The 13,121-nt window shown below is 41.2% G+C and overlaps 1 protein-coding gene across 7 annotated transcripts in view; it reads right to left on the bottom strand.

The window, feature by feature from the left end:
- Positions 1–3,409: 3,409 nt before the first annotated feature.
- The window catches only part of PTPRC (protein tyrosine phosphatase receptor type C), a 272,629-nt gene continuing 262,917 nt past the window's right edge, over positions 3,410–13,121 (bottom strand). For all 7 annotated transcript variants that reach the window (XM_077452733.1, XM_077452732.1, XM_077452739.1 and 4 more), the window contains 2 exons: positions 11,237–11,372; positions 3,410–5,692 (listed from right to left, as the gene is read on the bottom strand). In XM_077452733.1, the coding sequence (XP_077308859.1) occupies positions 5,468–5,692; positions 11,237–11,372 (361 nt within the window). In that variant the 3' untranslated portion in view covers positions 3,410–5,467. The remainder of the gene's footprint in view (positions 5,693–11,236; positions 11,373–13,121) is intronic.

The raw sequence follows: 13,121 nt of genomic DNA on the forward strand, positions 1-13,121 counted from the left end.
GAGTACACGAACAGATGGTCGGACATTCTCCTTCAGGATCTCTTGGTAGACAGCAGAATTCATAGTTCCTTTTATCACGGCAAGTCTTCCAGGTCCTGAAGTAGCAAAACAGCCCCAGGCCATCACACTACCACCACCATATTTTACTGTTGGTATAATGTTCTTTTTATGAAATGCAGTGTTCCTTCTACGCCAGATATACTTGGACACACACCTTCCAAAGAGTTCCACTTTTGTCTCATCGGTCCACAGAATGTTGTCCCAAAAGTCTTGGGGATCATCAAGATGTGTTGTGGAGAAATTGAGACGAGCTTTGATGTTCTTTTTGCTCAGCAGTGGTTTTCTTCTTGGAACTCTGCCATGCAGGCCATTTTTGCCCAGTCTTTTCCTGATGGTGGAGGCATGAACGCTGACCTTAACTGAGGCAAGTGAGGCATGCAGTTCCTTGGACGTTGTTGTGGGGTCTTTTGTGACCTCTTGGATGAGTCGTCGCTGCGTTCTTGGGGTCATTTTGGGCGGCCGGCCACTCCTGGGAAGGTTCACCACTGTTCCATGTCTTCTCCATTTGTGGATAATGGCTCTCACTGTGGTTCGCTGGATTCCCAAAGCTTTGGAAATGGCTTTATAACCCTTTCCAGACTGATAGATCTCAATTACTTTCTTTCTCAATTGTTCCTGAATTTCTTTGGGTCTCAGCATGATGTGTAGCTTTTAAGGATCTTCTGGTGGACCTTACTGTGTCAAGCAGCTCCTATTTAAGTGATGCCTTGATTGTGAACAGGTGTGGCAATAATCAGGCCTGGGTGTGGCTAGAGAAATTGAACTCAGGTGTGGACAACCACAGTTATAGTATGTTTTAACAAGGGGGGCAATCACTTTTTCACACAGGGCCATGATGGTTTGGATTTTTTTTTACCTTTAATAATAAACACCTTCATTTACAAATTGCATTTTGTGTTTACTTTTGTTGTCCTTGACTATTGTTTAATTTGGTTTGATGTTCCGAAACACTTAAGTGTGACAAACATGCAAAGGAACAGGAAATGAGGAAGGGGGCAAACACTTTTTCACACCACTGTATATATATATATATATATATATATATATATATATATATATATATATATATATATATATATATATATATATATATGTGTGTGTATTTGGATTGATATATAATTCTAATTTCATTTATATATACTCATCGGGTGAACTAGGGTGGTTTTTATGTATATTTTTCATATATTTGTACATATATATTTTTAGATAAGTAGAATAAGGGCTAGGTAGCCCCTTCTATACACTATACGTATACACTCTTGTAAAGGTATATAGGGGGGTTTTATACTTATTTAGCGCCACAAGGTGATATTGATTTGACAAAGTGAAGTTGTTGGGTTATATTTACTTTTTGATTTATTTAGTGATATATATATATAAGTGGCAGCTGGGGGAGGTTGGGTGCTGGCGCAGTGTTGACGCACTTAGGTGGCGGAATTTGAGGTGTGTATTGGTTAGGCCAATATATATTCTTTGACCTATTTTTGTTAAAAAAAATCGCAATAAGCGTATATTGATTGGTTTGCACAAAAGTTATAGCAGTCTACAAAATGGGCATAGATTTAGAGAATTATTATTATAAATATTTTTTTATTAGTAATGGCGGCGATCTGCAATTTTTTCTTGTGACTGCAACATTATGGCGGGCACATCGGACACTTTTGACACCATTTTGGGGCCATTGTCATTTATACAGCGATCAGTGCTATAAAAACAGGATTTTTATAACAGCTTACCTGTAAAATCCTTTTCTTTGATGTACATCAGGGGAGAAAGAAGGAAGAATAATAACTTGGTTTAAATGAAAACCTGTTACCACTTTTGGTAGGAATTCAGGATGAGGACATAAAACCACCTCATCCTTATGCATCATGAAATACGGCTCTTATAAGACAGAGCCGCTAGTTCCGATACTCTTCTAGTAGAAGAAATGGCAACCAGAAAAGATTATCTTTCTTGTCAAAAGAACCAAGGAAATTTCTCGTAAGGTTCAAATGGCTGATTCAGCAAAGCCGATAAAACCAATTTTAAATCCCAAGGATTTAGAGGTGCCTTGATAGGGGGAATAAACCGCGTTAAACCCTGAATAAGCTACACACCAAGAGTGAGAAGCAAGAGGCCATAGGAAAAACACTGACAAGGCCGGGATCTGGCTCTTGATAGAAGTCAAGACCAGCTTCATTACAGATCCCATATGCAGGAAATCAGGAATCCTGCCTATGACATACTTCCTGGGATGCCAACCCCTGGATCCACATCAAGAAACATATGCCTTCCAGACTCTAAAGTAAGTGATTCTGGAAGCCGGCTTCCTGGCATTAATCAAAGTAGACACTACCGAAGGAGATCCCCCACAATCGTTTATAGAGTGGGATTCAACAGTCAAACTTGTTAAATTTTTCATCCATAAGGTAAGATGAAATACCGGACAAGAAGGTTTGGCTATAATGGCAGAGTCTGAAGGACTCCTACTGCCATCTTTATGATCTCAGTAAATCAAAATCTTCTGGGACCTGCTGGGGCTGCCAGAATCACCTCCTTTTGTTCCTGCTTAATCCTGCGGAGAAGGCGCAGAAGTAGCAGAACTGGAGCAAATGCATAGATCTGTGAAAACTGATCCCATGGGAAGACTAATGTGCCTGGCCTGCTACTGGACCTCTTGTTCTCGATATAAAGTTGTCAAAAATGTCGGGGTAAAGAGATCATTCTCCCGTTTTATTTATGTTTTATTGTCCAACAAATCATTTTTACAAAAGATTTTTGTAGATATAGCTCACCAGAAAAAGCTATCTTTGGTGGGAGGAGATTTTTCTGTCAGACTAACAATCTTATCATGTATATTTACATATTTTAAAATATATAAATCATTTTGCTCCTTTCTGGTCTGTTAAATACACCATTGAAAGCAATTTCCTATATCTGTTTGATATGAGCCAAAAATGCCTGTTGCTCCTGGTAGAAAACTTGTCAACGGATACTTTCCTGCACCCTCTGCTGACTGTTATCACTTGACATGGTAACAATGAGAAGGGGAGATGTAATGTAGTCATCATGTCCTAGGGTGAGAGCACTTCTTTTCCATACATACAGTAGAGTGCGTGAGAATTACCACTCTAGGACAGGAAGTGTGTACTGAAAAGATCAACATTTAGAAATAAAGGAAACAATGCCCAAAAAAGAGAAAACAAATGCATTCATCACATCTAAGGACTGATATGCAATGGCAACTTCTGCGAACCCTGTACATCCGCCCCTGTGAATGATGCATCAGAGTAATTAAAAAACAGCTTGCTAATCTGAATATCAGCTTTTTCTCACACCGAATGCAATAAACAACCAAGAAAATAAATACATGAACAAAAAATTAAAATTTATTAAAATACCTCCAGAATCTTAAAACTTTAAAAATCCACCTTAAATAGTCTGCATTTTGCACAAAATAATAAAAGAACACCTGTTTGTTTCTACAGGGCTTCAGGCATAGGGGTTTATTTACTAATGGTAAATGGGAATAGCAAAATGGGTATTCCTCTTAGCTTAGTAAAAGTGGAGAAATGTTACGTTGCAATGAATACCCAATCATGGAAAAAAAACTGTATTTTTGATTGCACATGACTAGATGATGGAATTCACCAGCACTTAACCTCACTCACTAAGCTAAGGGAAAATTCCTGTGCAAAGTGAATAGCCTATTTGCCTTTAGTAAATCAACCTTAGAGGTGCCTAAAGGTGACTACTTTCAACTTCCAAACAGCTTCTTGAGCTGGCCCACTGCCAGTGATCATCGCAGTGATGAGTGCATTGCAAGACAAAGTAGGGGGAACCCACGCTTCATTTAACCAAGAGAAGTTGGAATTTGCATTTTCATTTGTCCCACATTTCCAGGATCTTGAAATTGTAAGTGCAGGGACATGTAGGTGTTATATTTTGTTTATATAACAGTTTACTGGCTTGTAGGGTATCACAGATTTAATTTTCCTTTTTATTTAACATATTACTAATCAAAAAGCAAGTCCATTCACAGAATAAAAATACACTTTTTACGAAAACTGTAGTAACATCAAAGTAGATAAAAAAATGTAACTGCACATTTATAGCATGGCTTGTTACAAAATGCATGCAGCAATCTCTGGAACCAGTGTGGGGGCCACTAAACACATGTGAAAGCCTGTTTTGTTTCTAAGCTACTAATAATCCTGCTATTTTTGCCAAGGAAGGTGGTGTGCAGATACTTGAATTTTATGTTATTCCTCCTAAATGCAGGAATAGTGAGGTCAGCTTTTTACTCACAGCAGATCACATAATTATTATTATAATTATATAGCGCTAATAGTTTGCACAGCGCTTTACAACATGACGGTCAATATACCCCTTATTGGTGATGCTCCTTCAAGCTGATACAGAATCTGCACTGCTTGAGACTTATACATTCCCAACTCTGTTCATAGGTTGACAAATTGAATGTTCTGGTAGGTATATCTGCTCAGATGACTCTCACACAAAAATGTACACTACTACAAAAGCGTGAGTCACTCTATAAATAAATATTCTGACTTTCTTAGAAGTCAGTTTAAGCCAGTAACGGAAAATATATTAAATTACGATGCCTTATCCACCAACTTTCGGTGTCTGAAAGTTCACAGAATGGGATGCTGGAGAAAAATGTGCACAGAGCATTAAATCTTATAGTAGACAAATCATATACATTTTTTAAACTTCCAGAGATTGCTGACTTCAATTTGCTGAACAAAGTTGCATGAAGTTGTTGATATCCAACAGGGATTTAATAGCAATTTACAATTAAATTATTGCAGAAAGTACCAATTTTGGATTGTTGGGACTTCCTATTATACAGCATTTATTAGGTGAATCTATGTTTTTTTTTATAAAAGAAAGCGCACACAATAAATCAAAAGCACAAATGCAAACTGATAAGTTTAAAAACCTGCTGCTGAGAGTGAGTATAGCTTAATCGGCTTTAAACAACAATATAAACCAATGATTCAGTGCTGTACATGGTAATCCAGCCAACTATGGGTGGCATGATGACACTCTGTAGTCCAATGGCAGTCTGCATACAAATAAATGGTGAAAAAATACAGGAATAAAAATTCTAAAAAAAGCATAAAAATACCCCAATCTGTATGCAAAGATTTACACAATCTCCTGTGCTTACTAGATATGACATCTACTCATAGCGGTCCATCAAGTACACAGCATCCACGTTTGAAAACATGTCTTTACACAGGTTACAGTGGTCTGGTGACACAAGCTATAAACTATGTGTATCCGCTGAAGATTATGTATGATTTGTTTGTTCAAAACAAATTTGCTTGTTGCTCATTACATAGATGCTTAGTTATCCAGGGAAGCTTAGTTGTCACATGAGTACCCAATTTTTTGCTTATTATTCCTCTATTCTCAGGGTCACATCTGTAAATGCTGCTGGGCTGGGTCCATTAGCGGTTGTGTCATCGTCCCTGGGTTTAGATGGGGCTGCTTCGACTTCTGGAAACTTGTTCTCTAATTCATTCTCTATTTCCATCTTATCTTGGTCGTTGGATAACCTAATCTGACCATTTTGAGCAGGCACAGTGCTGGCCATCACATCATAAAGGAACTGATATTGCTCCTAAAAGAGAAATAGATAAATAACACGGTGTATTAATATAAATTTGCAATATGTGATTATGCCTCCAGTACTGCTCAAATATAGTATTTATTCCAAAATGTGTTGAAAAAGAGCATATAAACAGCCAATAACTGCCAACAATATCTTTACATCTGCAACACTGCAATTCATAAAAAGTAACCATTGTAGTGTTCTCCAGCAGTGTGATAAACAAATTATTATTCATAATTTTCCCAGAAATTGTCCATTTAAATCTAAATTCTGAATTTGGACTTTGGCAAACAAAACCAGCCTAGTATAACACCTCCTATTTCCAGCATTCCCCATTCATCAGTTTTATAGAAAAGTAATACCAACTTCAGGATCATAGGTACAGAGGGGTAGGACCTGTATCTCTCAATGAACGGAAAGAAAAATAGGATTTTTATATACAGCTTACCTGCAAAATCCTTTTCTTGAGAGTACATCACGGGACACAGAAGCTTCATTACATAGTGGGTTATATAGTGGGTGGGTTAGTGGGTTATATAGGCACCTTCGGTGATTGGACACTGGCTAACCCCAATTAAGGAGAATTCCTCCCCTATATAACCCCTATATAACCCCTCCCACATGTGAGGCACCTCAGTTTTGTAGCAAAGCAATAGGAAACCACATAAAATTGATGCCATAAACTCTCCCCCTTGCAGGGAGGAGACCACAGAGCGTATCGACTGCATTCGGAAAGACCGAATGTGCAGAAACTGATTCAAATCCTTTAGATCCAGGATAGGCCTGACATCTCCATTTGGTTTTGGAACAGAGATTTGAGTAAAACCCTGAACCCTGTTCTTTTGGATCCCCTTCCACTATCATCCCCTGGGATAGTAAATGATCTAAGGCCAAAAGTAGCGGTCTTCGCTTTGCTGGATCCTTGGGGACCCTTGATCTTAGGAATAAAGATGGTGGAATCTCCTGGAACTCTAGTTTGTAGCCCAGAGATATTGAGGAGGTTACCCATTTGTCCTGAATCTCTTCCCACCAGGCTTCTGAAAACTGTAGGAGCCTTCCCCCCACTCGGCCGAGTGGGGGTGCCCCTTCACAAGGAAGCTTTGGGGCTCTGCTTGGCAGGCTTTCGCCCCCAAGTCTTTTTCTGCTCCTGGGCATGACCTTGGGCTTTTCCTCTAGAGGGAGGTTGGGAAGGCCGTCGCCACTGCTTAGAGCTTGATGCTCCAGGAGAACGAGAACGCCTAAATGATGGACGTTTGTTCTTTTTGATTGGTAAGAGAGAACATTTACCCCCTGTAATCTTTTGGACGAATTTATCCAAGTCCTCCCCAAATAAGCGTTCCCCTTTAAACGGGAACCCAGTCAAATATCTTTTACACGACAGCTCAGCTGCCCAATTTTTGAGCCACAGGGACCTTCGCATGTGTACCAACAGGAGAGACAAACGAGATGCTTGTTGGACAGAATCCAAAATAGCATCAATCATGAAACACAGAATCTGAGGAAGTTCTGCATAATTCTCCACTTCCTCACTGGGAAGGAGGCCAAGCATTTGCTTAACTTGTTCCTTGAGGAACTGACACAACCCCACAGTTGCGACTGTAGGTTGCACTACAGCGCCAGCCATGGAAAAGGAGGCTTTTAACAAAGTTTCCAGCTTCTTATCAGTTGGATCTTTAAATACCTGAGCATTATCCAAAGGACAGGTCAGGTTTTTATTCAAACAAGAATCCACGGATGGGACCTCCCATTTCTTGGTGAAACTTTGCTCCAGAGGATAAAGCATTGAAAACCTTTTAGGAGGATAAAACAGTTTATTGGGATGCCCCCAATCCTCATACAACAATTTATCCATTAAGGGATAAATTGGAAATGAAAAAGCGGTCTGTGGGATTTTCCTGACCCCCAGGGAAGAAACAGAGGATGTAGCGGCCTCAGCAGCAGGCATTCTGAAAGTGGTACGCACCAATTCAGTGTAATATTGGACCTGCTTCTTGAGTGCCTGAGAGGAGGAGACTCTTTCCTCTTCCTCTGATTCATCCGACTGCTCTTGATGCCTATCCCATGATAGGGATATCTCCTGAGTCTACTCATTGTCAGAGGTGTCATCTGAAAGAGGAATTTCAGCAGAGGGAGGGATCTACTCCTTTTGCTGCTATCTTTTAGGGAAGCTGAAATAAAATTCATAATTCTCCCTTCAAAACCCTCCAATGTAGCCTTAAGGGAGTCTTCTGTGACATACGCTGGGGCTGAAATATTAGGAGAGGCTGCAAAACCTGACAGGGGCACTGACTCATCCTGTGAGGCTGGCTCCAGTCTTGCAGGGGGGATGGTAACCTACAGGCATCTTTAGGACCCCTAGACCTAGGCGGTGATTTTCCAGTGCCCTTGTTACATCCCCCTGAGACCCTCTTACGAGGAGACATAGTCCTAAGCTACAAGCAGAGGTACTGGTACAAGGTTTAATCACTGTTGTGCTACAAGTCTCACAATATATATATATATATATATATATATATATATATATATGCTTTAAACTGCACAACCTGATTCTGAGTAGGTGTCTTAGGATTGCCTGGATTCGATCCCTTAGGATGCTTACTGCCCACAGCTCTGTGTCCATCCGCTTACAGATCCCTGGCGCTCTGGGCTTTTAATTTTGCCGCTTAGCGCCTGCGCAGTGGAGTGCCATGCACGCCGGCATGCACCGCCCTGCAACCACACTCCTCCCCTCCGTTTTGCCATAGGAGCACGCCCTATCGGCGTCCGAGGGGAAGGAAGAGGACCACCTGCGGAGCTGCGCGGGACCCCCCCTTTAGCCTTTTTTGTGGCAGAGTCTACAGTGGAGGATGTGAGTTGTCTGGAGACTGGCTTCACTGAGCGTGTATCCTGGAAAGGCATGTAAGTATACACCAAGCTACTCTTTACTCCCTCTAGCGGCGGAAACCAGGTAAGACATGCAACTACTCTCATGATGAAATCCATAATATACAATTTATATAGGATTAACTTCTCTTACCTGTCCCCGCCGCTGGAACTGCTGAAAACAGACAGTTTCCAATCTTCACCCATCACGGCGGGCAGAGTTGTGCCAACCTTCAGGATTTTTTGGGTTCCTTCTCAGAGAAACCTCTTACCTGAGCCTTGTAAAAGACTCTGCCAGAAACTTTCCTGCCACTGTCTTAATAGTACACCAAGTCTGGTTTTCCCAGAGCCCAGTCTTCCAAAGAAGAGGACTTACAGGCAAAACCTCATTTCTTCAGATGACGAGGACTGGGAACCATATCATCCTGGGAGTCAAATATTGGCTATGGATCCAGTTAGCATAACCCTTAGACCCCTGCAGGGACCTGCATAGAGCTTTCTTCATAGCACATGTTTTACGTGACCAACCACCTTAGACACTGGCAAAAAAACTGAGGTGCCTCCCATATGGGAGGGGTTATATAGGGGAGGAATTCTCCTTAATTGGGGTTAGCCAGTGTCCAATCACCCAAGGTGCCTATATAACCCACTATGTAATGAAGCTTCTGTGTCCCGTGATGTATGATCAAGAAAAGGATTTTATGTTAAGTAAAAAAATTCAGTTTTCTTTCTCGTTCACTTAGGGACACAGGTTTCAGATTATTGGCAGATTATTGCCAAACGCAGTCCCACAAAGCAAAAAACAGAACGTGTGACCTGCAAATCAAAGAGCGGCCTGGAAGACCATACACTCAAAGCAACATCAAATAAGGCCTGAATATCCACCTGGTAAAACTTGGAGAATGTGTCAACAGAAGACCAAGTGGCAGCCTTGCAAACCTAGGAAACATTTGCATGATGCCAAAAAGAGTGCGCTTTGACATGATTGGGGTGAAACTCCTTCCTTAAGATCATACGCTTGTGGAGCAACAAGCTTATACCCTTTTACAGGGAACATCAGGGATGACAAAGAGAGATTCAGCCTCTCTACTGGAATAGTTGCTGCGAGATATAAGCATGGCACAGACTACATTTAGTGAAAATATATCTCATTCTGTGTCATCACTGCCACATAGTGCCATCTGTCATCAGTGCCATATCACTGTCACGTATTATCAGTGCCACGTATCAGTGCCATCTGTTATCAGTGCCATCTGTTATCAGTGTCACGTGTCATCAATGCCACGTATCAGTGCCATGTGTCATCAGTGTTACATGTCAGTGCCACGTATTAGGGCCATCTGTCATCAGTGCCATGTATTAGTACCATCTGTCAGTGCCACGTATTAGTGCCATGTGTCATCAGTGACACATATTAGTGGCATCTGCCATCAGTGTCACGTGTCATCAGTGCCACGTATTAGTGGCATCTGTCATCAGTGCCACTTCAGTGTCATGTGTTATCAGTGCCACATATCAGTGCCATCTGTCATCAGTGGCACATCAGTGTCACTGTCCTGGTTCTCCAGGGCCTTCAAAAGTGTAATAGTTAGTCAAGTTAGATGTGTAATTTATGCTCCTAGAACACGTGATGGCGCTCACTGCATGTTGGGCCTCTCTAAGTGGCTAGGCTGTGGAAAAGTCCCACACATGTGGTATTGTAATACTCAGGAGGAGTAGCAGAATTTATTTTGGGGCATCATCATGCCAAGTGAGAGAAATAACCTATTACAATGACAATTTTCTGAAAAATACAAAATAAAAATCTTCATTTTACAAAGAATTGTGGGAAAAAAATGACAACACCAAAAAGCTCACCATGCCTCTTACTAAATACCTTGGAATGTCTACTTTCAAAAAAGGGGTCATTTGGGGGTACTTGTACTTTGCTGGCTTGTTCAGGTTGCAAGAAATTAGATAGGCCACCAGTACATCAGATGTGATACATTTTGTATGATTTGCACCACAGCTTGTAGACTCTCTAACTTTCACAAAAACCAAATAATATCCACTCATTTGGGTTAATGCAAAATTGCAAAATTTTATCACAGAAACAAAGAAAAATTCATTTTTTTCAAAATGTTTGGTCTTTTTTCATTTATAGCGCAAAAAATAAAAAACCCAGAGGTGATCAAATACCACCAAAAGAAAGCTCTATTTGTGGAAAAAAAGGACAAAAAAAATAATTTGGGTACAATGTTACATGACTGAGTAATTGTCATTCAAATTGTGAGAGCACTAAAAGCTGAACATTGGTCTGGTCACGAGGGGTGTTTAAGTGCCCAGTTGTCAAGTGGTTAATGGCTATGTGTTGAATTATTTTGTGGGGATAGCAAATTTACACTGTTATACAAGCTATACATTCACTACTTTACATTGTGGCAAAGTGTAATGTCTTCACTGTTGTCACATGAACAAATATAATAAAATATTTACAAAAATGGGAAGGGTGTACTCACTTTTGTGAGGTACTGTATATACCATTTGTGCTGCCAAACAATACAATCGCAGGCCTGGAAGTGCTAGCACACCCCCTGTGGTGGGCATTTAAAGCTCATTTACTGCTTGTTAAGAATGTTTAGATATTTCAATGTCCATAGACTGCCCATACTTCTGTTTTAAGTGTTAAACCATATTAGATAATATACTTACAAAGGAAGACACAATTCCAGAGCGCAGTCTACGTAGATTTTTCACAGTCTGGAAGACATCAATGTCTCCTTCAACACGGGCACTTTCTAGAAGATACCACAGAGCACTAAAAGTGCCTGTCAGTTGAGACCCATCACTGTGGAATGCATCACATGCAAAAAAGAGAATTACTACATATAAATAAAATATCTCCAATCAAATGTACAAAAAAAATATTTAGACCGATTATATTTCCATTAAAATATTTATTAAATGTAATATTGGCAGTATAACTACTAGAAATCAATGTTTATATTTTATTACCACAAGCCCTATAGCATTGTAGAATTATGACTATCTAACATGATTTCTGACCCTGGGAGCTGAAAGGGAAGGTGTTACAGAAACTCTCAGGAGTGTGATAATGTTCTTTTAAGCTACATGCACACAGAAGCCCTGTGTGCGTTTCAGCACACTCAAATTTCCGCCCCTATGGGTGGGTCCCCGTATATGTATCCCTGTTCCTGCGTGGGTTTCCCCAGAATGAGAAAGTAACTTTTTCAGAGAAACCCTGCTGTGCCTGCAAGTACGTTTAGAACTGCATGTGATCAATTTTAGCAGTGCGCATGCGCAAGTGGCTGTTGCGCTTATTCACATGCGTTTGTTCACTGTGCAGCCAAAATCTTAGTAAATGTTAAGCGTAACGTACATGCAATTGTGTGGGTTGAACGGGCGCACCTCTAAACTTGACCATTTTTTTACGCTTATTCACCTTTATGTATTTTTTTAAGGAGATTTGCACACCGGTCATGTTAGCATGTTACATTGCCAACATGTGACATGCACCTTGTTAAAATAATGTAAAATGACTCTTGCTCCTCTAGCTCCTCCTAAAAAGGGCATTTAACCTTCCCCCCTGTAATGTGTATGATTTCCTTGGGCTAGCTTTTGCTTTTAAGGCTGGGTTCACACTGCTGCGGGGGGAGATCCGAATGTGATTCGCACAGCAAATCACATCCGATCTCCGTAGCAATGCGAGTTCAGCCATACAGATAGTATGGCTGAATTCGCAGCGCTCCCGCAGCAAACTCGCACGGGACACTTTTTTGGGTCCGCAACAGAATCGGATCGCATGGGGGTTCACACCATGCGATCCGATTCCTGTGCGAGTCGGCAGATCGCACTGCGATATGCCGACGGATCTGGGGGTGTCATTAACATAACATTGACACTCCCAGCCGTCCGCATAGGGCAGTGTGAACTGCCGGCGGGAGGTGTGCGATGCGGGAAAACGCCGCGGATTCGCTGCGTTCCCGCATCGCAGCGGTGTGAACCCGGCGTAAAGGGGAACTATACACTCCATTCTCCAATGCTCTTGTCTATCCCCTCTAACCCCTTAGATTTCCATGGGAAAACGTTTGCTTTTAAAGGGGAACTCAACATTCCACTCAATTCTAAAGGCTGTGAGCTGCCTTCACCAATCCAAACCCCATCCTTTTTCAGAGCATACAACGGTGCCAGCTAGTAAGGGGCGAGAAGAGAGATCGCCCAACCCCCTCCTGAACCATACAAGCCCACATGCAGTCAACATAGCTGGTTGCCTTTGGGGCATGTTGGGCTCAGCCCAATACCAACCACAAAGCACTTTGTACCTACTAGTTTAAAGGGGATTTCTACATTCCGAAAAGCTCCATGTCTGTAGCCCCCCACAACCCCAGCATAGGGTTGTGTGGAAGAGGCCCTTAAAATCTTGCAGCTGCAATGTAGATTTGTAAGTTTTCTCTAAAGTCATACATCTTTGAAGCAGCATTTTGGATACATGCTACAGATGCACCATTTTACAGGCAGAGTAAGCCCCCCCCCCCCCCCCCCCCCAAGTTACTAGCTTTTAAGCAATTTTGCATTT

The sequence above is a fragment of the Lithobates pipiens genome, unplaced genomic scaffold (assembly GCF_037356315.1).
Source record: "Lithobates pipiens isolate NorthernLeopardFrog02 unplaced genomic scaffold, aLitPip1_a1.2 Scaffold_23, whole genome shotgun sequence".
Classification (NCBI taxonomy): Eukaryota; Metazoa; Chordata; class Amphibia; order Anura; family Ranidae; genus Lithobates; species Lithobates pipiens.